Below are 16,656 nucleotides of genomic sequence, written 5' to 3'. Positions count from 1 at the left end.
TCCTTAGGGGAATGATGTGCACACACATTAAGAAGTATAGAAGTATTTGAGAATAGGAATAGACATCTCTTGCAAAGGGATAGGATATTTTTAAGCAGAAAATTTCTAGGAAAAAGTGATGCAAAAATATCATAGGTAGTTCACAGAGTTCAAAGAAGGTAGGCACTGAGAAAATCTTGTGTTTAAAATTAGGAAGTCATTGACAACCTTTGAGTGTAGCTTTATCAGTAATAAGGCAGAACCAGAGGACAAGGGATTTTATAAATGAGTTGGTGTGAAGGTAGAATTTTGTTACCATCATGAATTACAAAGCGATGTTGGTATGAAGTCATATTGATTAGGTCCTGTCAGTTCTGCACAACCATTAATGAGACAAAATGGCCCGCATAGTATAAAATTAAAGAAGGAAAAATGAGACAAAGAATTAGGTTTCTATGTAATTACATCTAACTCACTGTGAAATACATTACCTGGGACAAAACTGAGGAAAAGAAACAAACACAAATGAAATAAATTGGTTTAAATGAGGCTGCCTGCCATGCAGAACTCCATGGAATCAGACTCAGTGATTCAAGCAGTAATAGCACTTGAAAGGTGATTCATGTCTCTCTATGTGAGCTAAATATTTACTGTCAATACATACATACATACATGGATACATATATACATGCTTACATAAATAGGCATGTTAAATAAATAATGGTTTGGAATTGGTTTCATACTTGGTATGAACTTTCTTCTTTTTAAACCCTTAAGTTTAGACACTAAACTTTTGGATGTAATGGTGAAGAATTTTCATTTATGTAAGTTCACCTCAGAGAAGAATCTGATAGACGATTTCCTCTTTTTTGTAGGTTTTTTCATCTGGTCCTGATATTAATTATGACCCACATCGCTGGTTAGCAGAAAGCAAGGTAATTAATCTTTGAATCCTAAAGTTTTCATAATGTTTATGACATTCAAGGCATCCTATTTGGGCTAGTCATATATTTTGACATATAACTGAGCATATGAAAGCATAATACTTCATTGCTGGGAAAGATATCATTGTAATGCATTCCAGAAACTTCCATGTTCTTTTAGTTTAACATTTAAAAATTAGCTTAAATATATAGGCATGGAATGAGAGAATAAATGACAGTAAGTAAAACTGTTGAAATATCAGAATTAGACTGTCGGAGAGACAAATTCCTCTGCCTTTTCCTTGGGATAGGCCTTGTCTCTGGAGGTGCACAAAGGTCAGGGCAGCTGTAACCAACCTTCATTTACACATATATACTTATATTCTGATTCTGGAGGGTTAGCTCAAAGCCTGCCAAATCTCTTTGTGGCTCAAGCAAATCATTCATCTCTCTGGGTGTCTTTGTTTTCTCATTTACAAAATGGGAGGGGTAAACTTTGTGTTCTGAAGATAACTTTGCTGCTTCATGATTCTTTGGCATTATGATTTAAATTTAGTGGAAGGTAACCAAAAATAAATCAATTGAACAATTTGCTCATTTTAGCAAAAAAGATTCTTCTACACTGTGAGATAGTTATCAGCTATCTTCATAGATCAAATCAACTTAGAAATTCACTAATTGAAATATATAGAGAGTTATGAGCATATAAGATGTTGATACCTGTTTATTCAATTATCAATACTTAAGCACTTGCATTCCTTTTTAGAATAGTTTTTTTCAGCTTTAAATTACTAAAATCTTCCATCCCATTTAAATTCTATAAGAAAACCAACTGTACTATAAACCTCACCAATTGTGGTCCAACTTAGGATTTTATTGCAAGAAAGAAACTTTAAGTTTGTACAATATCCTTATTTAAAAATATGAGCAAAGTGAGGTTTCTGAGAAGGTATGTGACTTTCTCAGTGCCATATAAAGAGTGGGAAAATGTATTACATGCCATGTCAGATTCACAATTAACATTCTTATTATTATGTGTATTACCATTTAAAGTCTTTGTTCATTCAGCCAAGATTTGTTGATTGAGTACTGTTTTGTATACAGACATTGGGGATATTAAGTAAGTGTTAGCAAGCTGTGAAAGTTAATAGGGAAAATGTAGATGTAAACAAATTTTAGAAATCCATAAAGTGTTTTATATTGTTATAGAAATATGTAAACATTGACAAAGGAACACAGAAGAAGGAAGAACTATGGTGTTCATGTTGGGAGGATGGGAGGGTATGACACTGCCAGCATGTCACAGAAGGCTTCTGCAGAAATACAATGTTTAAACTTAGTCATACACACAATATGTAGAAGTACTCTAATTGGCTAAGTATAACAGTGGCAAGAAGATGAATATTTGAGTCAACACAGATAAGGCCCTGAGATTTGTGAGTAAGGTACAGGTGGGAGGTGGTGCAAAAACAGAGTTCACTTTTGAAAACCAGATATTCATTAGAGAAGCCTCTTTAAAAAAAAATTCTTAATAAGAAACTAACAGTATTATGATTGAACATTGAAATTTACTCAGCCTTATAAAATTTTCTCTCCTACTTTAAATACAGTGATCCCGTGCATACCTAACCATTTTTGATAGAACTAAATGCAAACTTGTATTTATGCTACCTGTATAGTAAATTTAGAATAGACATGTTTTGCTGTCTCAGAATTTTTTAGATAGAAACTTCTTGTGCATTAATAAAGAATTTCTCTTTTTTTCCCAACTCCACAATTTTGACAACAGAGCAATGTACTTGGAATTTTCTTTCAAGTTAAAATCTTTATCATTTCTGAACAGAAAGCTTTCACTGCTGTTGTTCAATTAAATTATGAGAGCCAGAGATGACTCTTAATCATAGCTCTTTAATTTGGGAGCGAGTGAGCCGTTTTCCCTTATCATTTAATGGGATTGAACTTCCGATCAGACAAGTTTTAATACTGCATGAGGCAACTGTTCCTCTACAGTGTAGAAGGGTCATGATAAGCAATACTACGCTGACCAACTGACTAAGGAGGAATTGATTCTATTTACTAGAAAGATGGCTTAGGTTATTGATGGGCTACAATACTGTAATTCCCGTGAACTATGACTGGACAGCTCTATAAGTATTGAAGATAAGATCTGACATCAAAGGACAAAAACTATATGGAAAGTAGAATTGCTATTCAGCTAGTCCATGCTGACATCTTGCTGTATTAGAAGGACCTCTGATTACATTTGGTAATTGTTTTCATAAATCTGCCAAATGAATTTCTTCTTTTAGTGTTAATTGTAGAAGAACTAAGGGACTGGGTGGGAATTGTGTCACTGTTGCTTGGTTGGCATTGGTGACATAACATAAACATGAAGCCCAACTAAGAGTTGGACCAGGTTCATAGATAAAATGACCAATAAAGGGTAAGAATAATACACTGCAGGGAGGAAGAGGGTTGAGGTGGTCGTTAAGTTATGCAAGGAGTTCCCATAGATAAAGGATTTGTGTTTATCATAAATCCTGACAAGGCATGCAGAGGCCAAATTTTATTCAGTTTAGCAGAGAATTTTCTAAGTAGCTACTATGCCCCAATTTTATATTACATGCTGTGGATATAACGAATGAATTAAAGAAATGATCCTTCCTCTTGAGGAACATGTTTTCTCTAGAAAAGTCGACACTTATGTAGCTAATTTCAACATTATATGTAAGAGCTGTAACAGAGGTATGTAAAAGCTGCCTTGGAGGCTGATGTCGCAGATAAATCTTGAAGCCAGCCAGGTAAAGAGGAAGGAACATGCATACAGAGTAAACAATTGTAGGAATGGCCTGGAAGAGAAACAGCATGATAAATGCAAAAGAAACCCCAAGTGATTTGGCAGTACTACATACAGTATGGAAATGTGAGTCAGGGAATGTCAGGGATGAGGCTCCAGAAGGAGGGAGAGATTAGATCCATCAAGAAGAGCATTGTATGCCATTTTCAAAGGTTGGGTCAGCTCTGCATTTAGTGGGGAATCATGAAGGAGTTTTGAACAGGAGAGTGAAATGTTCGTATTCATAGTTTAGAAGCATCACTCTGGTAGTGATGTGAAAGGTAGATTAGAGGTGGGAAGCCCAAAGGCAGGAACACCAGTTAAGAGGTCTTTGAGTGAGACCCAGGACTCTGGTTGAGGTAGGGTGAAAGTTTGAATTTAGGAAATTGTAGAGATTCAGAGGAAGGGACAGACTGAAGAAACATTTTGGTGACAGTATGCAAGTGATGTTTAATGTTATGTCAGAGGCTGATGGAGAAGGAGGTGTCCAGGATTTTCCATTTAAACTAGAAGACTACAGTCAAAGGTTAGTATTGGAATAGACAGACATGCAGGGTCCTAGGTAGGCAAGCTAGCAGAAGTATTGGAAGAGTTTCCACCACAGGGATTGATATCCAGAAAGTTCCATCTGGACAGGAATGCCTAAAGAGAAGCAGGGACAAAGGCATAGAGCAGAGTTTAGCTTCAAATCATGGAGAGAAGTGAGAAGTAGCTAAGACACTTGCAGTGAGAAAGTAGGCACAAATCATCAAATCTAGAGCCATCAGGCAGTCACTTTCAGGATGGAACCACAATACTAGCAAGCATCACTCTTGATCCCAGATCTTAACTTATCATTTTATGATAGTGAATAAAAAAGCTGATGTCAACTGCTCTTCAGCACAATGCAGGAGTCTCAGTACTCTTTTGTTTAGAGAGCACATTTAATTCTGGGAGTCTGGTATTCATTATTCTCTTAAGATGCACAAAGGTGTATCTTAGGAGAATTTACATGCTTCTTTGGCTCTGAAGATCTTTTCCTTCTTGGCCTTTATCCCACTGTATTGAAACTCCCATTTACTCTTCTCCTCTTTCTTTAATCTGTAAGCGTTATGAGGGGTGACCTGTGTCTATCCTGTTCCTATTGCATCTTTAGTGCTTACCACAGGCTTGGCTAAATGCTCAATAAATATTTTTTTTTAGAGAGTAATTAGCCTTGCTGCATTTTCCTACTCAGGTTACTTCCTCAGCTTAAATATCACCAATGAATAAATAACAAGCAGATTAGATTTCAGTAAATATATCAGTTCTCAACTATTGGTTTTCTTTGATCAGTACTGTAAATTTTAAGATTATATAAATAAGAAATATACTTCCAAGTTATTTGGGGATTTTCCTATATTATCCTATTTGGTATCATCCCAAAGAGTCACACTTTTTATAGTATCAATATAACGTGTTTCACGCATTGACAAGCATTTGCTTTTCCCTACTGTTTTTGCATTATAACTGAAGCAGCATTAGAGATTGTGAAGTTTGACTTTCTCATTTTGTAGATGAGAAACGGGTCGTGGGAGTTTTGAGTTTTATCTAAGGACATAAAACTAGTTTCTGAGAAGGGTTTGGGAACCTGGATCTCTGAACTCTGTGCCATTGTTTTTTTCTACTGATTGTGTGACCTACACTTGAATATAAACCTTACATTTATATATTGTCTTTTTAGTGATGTGGATTTTTTAAAAACAGTTATTGTGTGAGAAGTATTAGACCTACTGTATTTAATTCTTGTTGAAGGATGCAAATGACCATCTAGTATTTTATCGTTCCAGTGTAGACATCAAAATGTGATACAAATACTCAGGTATCTTCATTCACGTGGTGGAAATATCCTTACGTAGTATACAGGGAACAAACTCAGCTTAATTGGAGGAAGCATTTTGTATTTTTTAATATGTACTATGATTATGGGTATATTTCTTCCAGATTATTTTCAAACCAAGCAGAAAAGTGGAGAAAGTATAATTGAAAATTATATTCTGAGGTTGATTTAGATTTGAACTTTGCAGTTCTGGTTTAATTCTTGTTTTGGTGATCTAGCACATTTTAAAGAATTGCCATCCTCTTTATCTCTGGTTCTTACGTAAGCATTTTCTCTCAAAATTGTTTTTAGAGTTTTGGTGAAGGAAGCATAGTAGTTAAAAGCAGCAAAATTATTTGCTGATATTATTGCTAACTCTGTCAACTATAATCTTTTATTTGAATTTTCTGTTTTCCTTGGTTTTTAGCTTTGAGTCACTCCTTAGTGACTTTCGGTATATTATTCCAGTGAATCTCATTAGAGGATTCTTACAGATTAAAAAGATCATTTTGATTGTTTTACTAGATACTTCAAAATATTCCCACCTAGTTGCAAGCTGTCAACTAAGAAGGTAAAAAACTACCTTATTTAGAAATTCTTTCCCTATTTTGGCTTACTTAGCGATACTTGTTGATGTAGTTAAATAAATGAGCCTATTATGTAATCTGTAAGATGCTCTTGTGAGCGGTTAATAGAATGGTGTTTGCACTGTGATTAATAGCCTTGTCAGCAAATTATTGTTTGGAATTGGTAAAGTTATTCCTATACTGTGTTCCAAGCTGTTTCTCCAAGATACTTAATGAATGATAGATAACGGGTGTTTCTCTAACAGACTCTGATTCTCTTAATTGATTATTGGTGATTAAATTTCCATAAGTTAATTTGTTTCGTAGGATTAATAATATATTCTGATACTTATTCAATTCATATCAAGCATCTAACTATAACCTATTTTTAATTTTGTATGGCAATGGAATAAAGGCTCAATAGGAATTGACTGGAGCCATAGGTCATACTGTATTAGTTTGCTAGGGCTGCCATAACAAAAGTGGGTAGCTTAAACAACAGGCATTTATTTTCTCACAGCTCTGGAGCCTAGAAGTCAAAGATCACGTTGCCAGGGTTGGTTTCTGGTGAGACTTCTCCTTGCCTTGTAGACGGCCACCTCTCATGTGGGGGTTGGCGGTATGGTTGGAGAAGTTGAAGGTTAGGAGTCAGAGAGTGTCTCTTCTTCTTATGACACTAGCCCTATAGGATTAGGGCCCTACCCTTATGGCCTCATTTAACGTTAATTACTTCCCTAAAGGCCCTGTGTCCAAATTCAGTCACACTGAGAGTTAGGGCTTTAACATATGATTTTGAGAGGGATGTAATTCAGTCCATAACACAGATCAAACCTGATTAATGCTTTGTTGCAAATAATTTTTTGTTATTGTTTGTTTTTATCAGAACCAGTAGGATTATTGTCATGACAAAACAGAATTGTTTTTTTATCATCATCTCTTAGCAACGGTAGTGAACACAGGCCAAAGACTGGGATGGAATAAGTAGGAAAGCATTATGAAAAAGAAATGTGAAGGTATTTTCTAAATTTGCCATTAAATCATTGGGAAAGAACAGATTAAACCAGATGATTGAAGCTGGTGATCTCCAGGGACTCATTTTGTTTGGACCACATGAGTTTAAAAAAATTGATTTGGTAATGAACATTTAAAAAAAATCAATTAAGTGTATTATTGCAACATGAAATTGTTTTCCTTTTGAGATATCAGAGGATCTGATAACACTAGGGTTTCATTCCGTTGTGGTAGAAAACAGAGTTAAGAAGAAGAACCATGGACATGACACCACATTAGATGTGGTGCCCTTCTTGCCCTTCTTTTTTGTGGTTAAATTTTTATATTTGAAATTGATAATGTTCAGATCCTAAATGTGTTACTTTTGACTGTTCATTAAGCTTTCTTAATATAGTTAGCTATCGTTTGACATAATCACCATCATTTTCTGTTGATTCCCAATATGGAAGAAAAGTATTACTTGATGTTATCTTTAGGCTTGCACATTATTTTTTTTGAAGTCGATTGAAGAGAAGTGGATTTATCTCTTGTATCCATGCGTGGTTCAAAATGGTAAATAGTAACATAGTAGCCTGAATTGAACTTTTCAAGAAAAACAAAAGAGAACATATTTTCTATGTACTTTTACAGATGTTTCCTATCTGGCACCTTTAGCATGTACATTTGATGCCTCTGATGTAAACCAATGAAATTAACTCCTATAATATTATCTAATAGGGAATTGGTCCTAGAACATGTTGGTCTTCCTGTAAATAAGAGGTTGAATAATCTGACTCCTTTTACTCTTTCCTCACAAGGATTTTTATGGTCAACTGTGAACCTCATACCTTTTATCAATCCATATTTGATTTTTTTAAGTGCATTCCTTCTGGTTAATCTGTTTCAGATTTCATCTTGCATGTATGTATTTCTTCTGTATGTCAAGGTTATTTCATTTACTTGTCTCCAGCATTCTAATACATCAATTTATATTCTAATACCTAGCCATCTGTGATAATATTAATTATCTGATTTTAGACTAATCCTGAGGGGATTAGCATCTGAAAGCTGCTGTTTAGGACCATGCCTACATGGCATAGAGTTATCAGGGCTTTTGTATGTACATACTTTCAGCCCTTCTTCTTTGTGATTGTATTTTTTATAATTCAAATTGATAGTGTTCAGGTCCTAAATGTGTTACTTTTGAATATTAATTAAACTTTCTTAATATATTAAAACTAAAAGAACTTTGGATTTTTTTCTGTTTTCAAGATACCATTCTCTTTTTCTATTTTATTACTTAGATGCAAGGTGCTATGTCTTTCCAAAAAAAATTAACAGCATCTAATTGTTCATTTAATTACATGTGTCAGGGCCTCATGATGTGCAAAACTAGCTGTAATGTGCGTGTGGGTGTGTGTGCGCATGCACGTATGTTGGTTGTTTTGGAAACTCCCTAGGAGATTTTAATCGAAGAATATTATTATCAAATTCTTGAAAAATGTGTTGAGGGTTTATTATATTAAATTCTTTAACATACAAGAATAAAGATGTGTGTATGTTTGAGGTGCCAAATAAACAGCAAAAAGACTTTGTTGAAAATATATCTTTTCCAGAAACTGTACATCTAACCTTTCCCTTATTTCCTTGCATCATACCAATAATAATATGATAGTCACTGGGGCTTTTCATTTTATTTATTTTTCTTGAGGAACTGGCAAAGATTGATGAGGTTAATAGAAGGTGTGGTCTACAGATTCAGATTGTAGTTTTAATATAGAAGCAGTGATAGCATAGGCTTTTCCTTATTTTTCCTAGTTAATATCAATTAATAAATTAATGACTTAAGTAGTAATGTTTTAGAATCATTTTCCAACTGACCTGTATCAAACTTACTGAATAATTGTCTAGAATAATTTTTATTATTTAGTGCATTGAATTCATTCTCATTTTGGAGATTGTAACTAACTGTACACACACACATATAGCCATACAACCTTAGTTAAAGAATTTTTTTAAAAAATGTAAATTGTAGCAGCAATAACCTAAAATGTGAGGGGGAAGAGAAGTAAAAGTGTAAAGTTTATGAATTCTATTGAAGTTAAGTTGTTATCAGTTTAAAATAGGGTGATACACATTTAAGATATTTTATGTAAGCCTCATGGTAACCACAAGGGGAAATCCTATAATAATTACATAAAACAACATGATAAAGAAGTCAAAGCCTACTGATACCAGAAGACAACAAAACACACACAAAAAAGACAGCAGGATAAGAATCAAAGAACAAGGAACCTACAAAACATCCAGGAAACAATTAACAAAATGACAATAGCAAGCCCTTACCTATCAATAATTACTTTAAATGTAAATGGATTAAATTCTCTAATTAAAAGACATAGAATAGCCAAATGGATAGGAAAAAACAAGATACAAAAATATGCTGCCTATTAAAGACTTACTTTAGCCTTAAAGGTACACATAGATTGAAAGTGAAGTGATGGAAAAAGACATTTCAGGCAAATGGTAACCCATCCCCCCCCCAAAAAAAAAGAGAGAAAACGGAAAAAGCAAGGGTAGCTCTAGTTATATCAGACAAAATAGACTGTAAACAAAAAATGATAAAAAGAGACAAAGAAGGTCATTATAATGGAATCAATACAAGAAGAGAGAACAATTGTAGATATGTGCCCAATGTTGGAGCACCTAAATATTTAAAGGAAAAACTAACATAGCTAAATGGAGAAATAAACAGTAACAAATATAGCAATATTGAGAATAAAATTTCGATATTTACACTCATCTTTTGCAGGTATAAAGGCATAATCACCATAAACAGTTTGGTGTTCATGCTTTCAGTCCTATTTTGATCTAATGGGCTGAGCTACAGTTATTTTTGACGAAAATGTATATTTTTAGATATACCTGTCCCTTCCTTTTGAGTCTTTGACATTGAGGATATCCACCTTGTTGTAGTATTTTCTTCCTTTGGGGTTCTATCGCCCCAGACTCTTGTATTTTCCTCCCAACTTTCTATCTACATCTCCATTTTATTTTGAAATTCTCTTGTGTTTATCTCTTCTAAACCCTCTTCTATTTTCTCTGTAGATATTCTTTATGAGCTATTTTATCTCTTCCTATGCCGTTAACTTCCTTTAGGCTGTTGATTCTTTAGTTTGTATCTCTTGGCCATATCTCTTGAGCTTTAGAGCTATATATATATAATTAGATATCCAATTAGTCATCTATGCTTCTGTATCTTTTGTTCCTAACAACTTCTATATGTTTCATCCTAATGTTAACTTCTTAACCCCTAAATCATTGCTTCTTCTAGGTTTCCTGTTTCAGTTTAAGCTAAAAATTGGCCATCAATACTGATTCCTTTCTCTTCCTTACCCCCCTCACATTTAAGACCAAATACGTACATTTTGGCTCAACCCTTACCATTTTCACTTGTTTGGAATATTGTAATAGCCTCCTGACTTCCAGCCTCCGATATTTGCTCCACTCTACATAGAGAGTATGCTTTCTAAAGAGCAGTCCAATTCACATCCTTGTCTCTCATATTGTGGTTAGATGGGGATGATGGTATATCCCTCACCCTCACCGTGTTTTCTTCCTAAATGCATTAGTGGAATGTTATAGTAGAAAGTACTCCTTTAATCTGGCAGAATTGGCCATGTTTTCTGTGCTATGGAAGTTTTTTTCTCTTTTTCTATTTGCAATAGTATTTCATGGTGGATATTGGGAAATGAAGCAGACTTAACTAAATTTCTGTAGTCATAATTGGAAGTTCACATCCTAATTTAAGTTGAGGACTTCCTGTATTTATCTAGTGACATATAGACAAGACAGAGGCCTAAAAATTGTATAGCAAGTACTAAAGCCAGGTCAGCCAGATCTCATCTCTGCAGGGAGGTTTAATTTTAGCTTTGTTGATCTATCCCCTTTTACTTTCCCCTTCCTTCCTTCCTTCCTTCCTCCATCCCTCCCTCCCTCCCTCCCTTCCTTCCTCCCTCCCTTCCTTCCTCCCTCCCTCCCTCCCTCTCTCTCTCTTTCTTTTGTTACATAACAGCTAAGTTGAGATATAATTCATGTACCATACATTTGACCTATTTAGTGTTACCATTCAGTAGTTTTTAGTATATTCACATAGATGTGCAGCCATCACTACATGAATTTTAGGACATTTTTATCACCCCAAAAAGACAATCTGGACTATTAGTCATCACATCCTTATCTGCCCATCCCACCCTCCCTGTAGCACTAGTCAACAAGTAATCTGCTTTTATCTCTATAGATTTGTCTGTTCTGGACATTTCCTATGCATGGAATCATAAAATATGCAATCCTTTATGATTGACTTCTTTCATTTAGCAGAATATTATCAAGGTTCATCTGTGTTGTAGTATGTATCATTACTTTACTTCTTCTTGCTAAATAACTGTCCATTGTATGGATATACCACATTCATTTACCAGTTGATGTTCATTTCTATTATTTTTATTTCTTGCCTGTCATGAATAGTGCTGCTATGAACATTTGAGTACAAGTTTTTTGCGTGAATGTGTGTTTTCATTTCTCATAGGTACATACCTAGGAGAGAATTGCTGAGTTATACGGTAATTATGTTTAAGCTTTTGAAGAAAGTCCAGATTGTTTTTCCAAGGTGACTACACCATTGTACATTCCTATTGTCAGTATATGAGAATTTAAATTTCTCTGTATATACACTAACAGTTGTTATCATCTGGTTTTTTTTTGATTATAGCTATCCTGCTGGATGTGAAATGGAATTCTATTGTGGTTTTGATTTGCATTTCCCTGATGGCTAGTGATGTTGAGCATCTTTTCATGTGGTTATTGGCCATTCATATATCTTCTTTGGAGAAATGTCTATTTTGATCTTTTGCTCAATTTGTTATCTTTTAATTTATTATTTGAGTTCTTTACGTATCCTAGATACAAGTCCTTTCTCAGATATGTGATCTATAAGTATTCTCTCCTGTTTAGTGAGTTGTCTTTTCACTTTGTTAATTGTGGCCATTGAAGCATAATATTTTACATTTTGATTAAGTTCAGCTTATCAGCTTTTTTCTTTGGTTGCTTGTGCTTTTGGTGTAATGTCTAAGAAATGATTGCCAAACCAAAGTCACAAAGACTTTTCCCTGTTTTCTTCTAGGAGTCTTATATTTTTATTTATTTATTTTTAAAATGTTTATTTAATTATTTATTTTATTTTGTAGCCATATTTTTAGCAATTACATTTAGGTCTTTGATCCATTTTGAGTTAATTTTTTTTATGTAGTATGGGTTCAACTCTATTCTTTTACATGTGGTCTTTGATCCATTTTGAGTTAATTTTTTTATGTGGTATGAGGTATGGGTTCAACTCTATTCTTTTACATGTGACTATTCAGTTGTCCCAGCACCACTGGTTGAATAGACTATTCTTTCCTCATCAGATTGTTTTGACACTCTTGTTGAAAGCCAGTTGACTGTATATGTATAGTTTTATTTTTGGACTCTCAATTCTATTTCATTGATCTATATGTCTATCCTATGCCAGTACCACACTGTTTTGATTACAGTAGCTCTGTAGTAAGCTTTGAAATGGGTGAGAGTGAGTCCTCCAACTTTGTTCTTATTTTTCAACACTTTATTTGGCTATTCTGGGTCCCTTGAATGTCCATATGAAATTTAGGATCAGCTTGTCAATTTCTCCAAAAAACCAGCTGGGATTTTGATTGCAATTGCATTGAATCTGTAGGATGTTTGGGGAGTATTTTTGTCTAAACTATATTAAGTCGTCTGATCTTTGTACATGGGATATGGTCCCATTTATTTAGGTATTTAAAAGTTTTTTTCAACAGTGTTTTGTAGAGTTATTTTTCTTTCAGATATTTTCAGAGTGTGTTTTGCAGTTCTTTTTAAAGGTGTATTATTAAGTATATTATCCTTTTGACGCTATTGTACATGCAGTTGACTTTTAACTTTATTTTTGGATTGATCATTCAAGTATATAGAGATACAATTTGATTTATGTATATTGACCTTATATACTACAACATTGCTGAACTATTTTATTCTAATATGTTTTTAGTGAAATCATTAGGATTTTCTTATACAGGGGCATGTTATCTGCAAAAAAGATGCAAATATGTTTACTTCTTTTTTTTAAATGTGGATATATTTTGTTACATTTTCTTGCAAAATTGCCCTGCCATGACCTCCTAATACAGTGTTGAATAGAAGTGGTGAGAGCAGATATTCTTTTCTTGTTTCTGATCTTAGGGAGAAAGCATTGTCTTTTTCCATTAAGTATGATAGTAGTTGTGGGGTTTTTATAAATGTCTTTTATCACGTTGAGAAAGTTCCCTTCTATTCCTAGTTTGTTGAGTGTCTCCATCGTGAATGGGTGTTGAATTTCATCATATGATTTCTCTGCACCTTTTGATATGATCATGTGGCTTTATGTCCCTAATTCTTACTAATATGGCCTATTACATTAATTAATTTTCAGATATTAGTGCAGCCTTGCATTCTTGGGATAAATCCCACTTGATTATGCTGTAAAAACCTTTCTGTATGTTTCTGGATTCTGGTTGATAGTATTTTGTTGAAGATTTTAAAAAATATCTATTCATAAGTTATATTCATAACTGAAGCCTTGTAAACAATCTGGGGAAATTACAGTTGAGACTTCAGTGTTCTTAGCTTGCTTTGTCTGCAGTAGAGTGACCACCCTATTAGTGGAGAGTTGGTGGAGGAGGGAGTTCCCAGTATTTCTGTTGCAGTTACCAAGAATTTAGCTTGTGCAAATCAGAGCTGTGAAGATGAAAACTCCTAGTGGTCTGCCCTTCCTGTGAAATACCTACTATTATGATGTTTCTGCTCACAACATTTTTGACTCCAGAAGTTTGAGTTTTCCACATCAAGTAATTTTTCAATTTTTTGCATTCACCAACTGGGTGCCCTACAACCTAATTACAGCTCTGACACTAACTACCCAGAGTTAGTGCAGATCCTGCAGTTTAAGGTCTCAGTCCCACAAGACTCCCCCTCCCCCACCTTCAGATGCCAGTCACAGGTATTGAGTCCCTAGGTTGCCTACACTTCTATCTGAGCTGGCTTCAAATTGGGGTTCCCATAGTTCATTAATTTGCTATAATGGCTCACAGATTTCAGGGAAATACTTGACTTACTATTATTACTTTATTATAAAGGATGCATATGAACAGCCATATGAAGAGGTATATAGGGCAAGGTCCCAAAGGGTCCTTAGTACTGGAACTTCTGTCTCTGGAATTTTGGGTGCATCACCCTTTTGGCATGTGGATGTATTCACCAACCTGGAAGCTCATCCTATCTCATTGTTCAGGAGTCTTTATAGAGTTTAATCTTCAGTCCTCCCCTGCCTGTCCCCCATCCCCCTTCTTAGAGGTTGATGAGTAGGATTGTAAGTTTCAACTCTCTAATGATCAGCCCCTTACGGAGGCTATCTGGGGGCCCCACCCTACGCCACCTCATTAACATAAGCTCTGGTCTGATCAAAAGTGCTTTGTTATTAATAAATCATGCCTTTATAAGCATGATTTCCATTTTTCTTCACCCAACACATTATACATTTGTTACCTTACAATATAAGTGTATAATTTATCCATAATTTGACTAATGACAGCATTTTGTTCTATGTCACCATCTGTTAGACCTTCTGACCAAAGGAACTGCCTTTTTTTTCATTTCTGGGGATGTTTGAAAGCTGATGTATGTGGGGAGACCCCGGTCTAAGGGCCATATCCCAGTTCTGCTTCATCATAGGCTAATTCCATCACAGCTACTTTTAATATACTGGGGCATGTCCTAAGAACCTTCTAGACTTCTAGAGGCCTAGAACATTCTTGCTTATGGATTCATGCTATTCAGGGAAATTGTCCCTTTGCTTAATCTCATTTTCCCTTCTAGTTCATGACTTCCCCTATTTTGCTTCTTTGAGGTGAAGACTGTTTAGATTATTTAAAATCAACTAGAAATTGGATGATAGTCTCACTTGGGAAGGTCCTAAGACCCGACTGAAATTCTGTTCTATTGAAGGTGGAAGAAAGATTTCTTTCCTCATCCCTGTTTTAAATATCTAAGTATTAGAGTTGGTGAGGTTAGAGTCCATGGAAAAGAGAGTTGCTTTGATTGAATTTCCTAGTTTTAAATGTGGACAAATGCAGACTTTATCTGCCTCATGCCATACAGAATCTCTCTCTCTACCTGATTAGCTGGGCCCTTGGGGATATGCATTTTTAGAAACAAAACTAGGAATTTTATCTTATTTTTTAATCTCTAAAATTCCCTTCATAACCAGTTTCTAGGTCTATTATGGGGTGTTTTGGATCTTCAAATGCTTGTACCAGACTGCTTTATATATCAAATTAGGGGGTTAATTGTATTACACCTGGAAGTTTAGGAGACCAAACTTTTCTGTAGTACTGCCTTTCCAAAGATGATAGAGTATACCAAATATTTTATAAAAATCCAAGGAAATCATTTCTGCACAAACTTTTAACTGATATAAACCATTATGCAAATTAAAACATTATGGGTATTTTAAAATTTTGCTTAAATTTGTTAGTTATTGTCTAAATTCAGATTATCATGACTTTCTCATGTTTTGGAATGCTACTGTTTTCTAGATTTTTTAAAAAATTAGATGTAACTGTCATATTTTTAGACTAAACTTCAATGGCTCTGTGAGGAACTGAGAGAGAGAGAAAACAGAGAGAAGAGTCTACGGCACCAGCTGATGTTGTGCAGACAACAACTCGGGAACATGACTGAAAACAAGGAGGCTGAGCTTCAGTGTCTCTTTGAACAGATAGAAAGACAGGAGCAGCTTCTGGAAGAAATACATCGGGAGAAGAGAGGTGTGTTAACTGCTCTTACTCTTTTATTTTTCTTTGTTTATATTTGTGGAATCTTATGTTTGGGAAAAAAATTCTGTTTCTCTTGGCTCTGGTTTGAACTACAGAATTTCCAAATTCGTCTCCTTTCCTTGTCTCTTGTCTCCTTATCTTCATTTCTGGGTCTAGAAGAGAAAACTGTTTCTCCTTGAGAATTTCTCCTTCAGCTACTGTATCCCTCCTGTGTACATAGATAGCATTTGTGTCTGTTGTCCATTTGCAAGTGCTAATTTGCTAAGACATGCTTGTTCTTCCCTGGTAAAATGCCAAAATTTATATTTTACTTCAGTAAAATACCCATTAATTCATTCAACAGATATTTACTTTGTGTCTATTTTGTCTTCGGTACTATTATAGGTGCTAAGGATATTATCAGTAAATGAGAAAAAAAATCCTACTCTTCCTTTTTTTTTTTTTGGCTGCGTTGGGTGGCCTTCATTGCTGCGTGTGGGCTTTCTCCAGTTGCGGCGAGCAAGGGCTACTCTTCGTTGTGGTACGTGGGCTTCTCATTGCGGGGGCTTCTATTATTGCGGAGCACGGGCTCTAGGCGTGCAGGCTTCAGTTGTAGCACGCG

General features: G+C 34.9%; 1 protein-coding gene across 8 annotated transcripts in view; it reads left to right on the top strand.

The window, feature by feature from the left end:
• CEP128 (centrosomal protein 128) overlaps positions 1-16,656 on the top strand; it is a 455,276-nt gene that overhangs the window by 186,055 nt on the left and 252,565 nt on the right. For all 8 annotated transcript variants that reach the window (XM_089908039.1, XM_089908032.1, XM_089908034.1 and 5 more), the window contains 2 exons: positions 855-914; positions 15,854-16,046. In XM_089908039.1, coding sequence (XP_089764165.1) covers positions 855-914; positions 15,854-16,046 — 253 coding nt within the window. The remainder of the gene's footprint in view (positions 1-854; positions 915-15,853; positions 16,047-16,656) is intronic.

The sequence above is a fragment of the Delphinapterus leucas genome, chromosome 2 (assembly GCF_059928025.1).
Source record: "Delphinapterus leucas isolate spDelLeu-1000000601 "Yukka" chromosome 2, BTC_Dleu_Yukka2, whole genome shotgun sequence".
In the NCBI taxonomy this organism is placed as follows: domain Eukaryota; kingdom Metazoa; phylum Chordata; class Mammalia; order Artiodactyla; family Monodontidae; genus Delphinapterus; species Delphinapterus leucas.
Note: the sequence above shows the minus strand (reverse complement) of the source record. Positions and strands in the feature narration are given on the sequence as shown.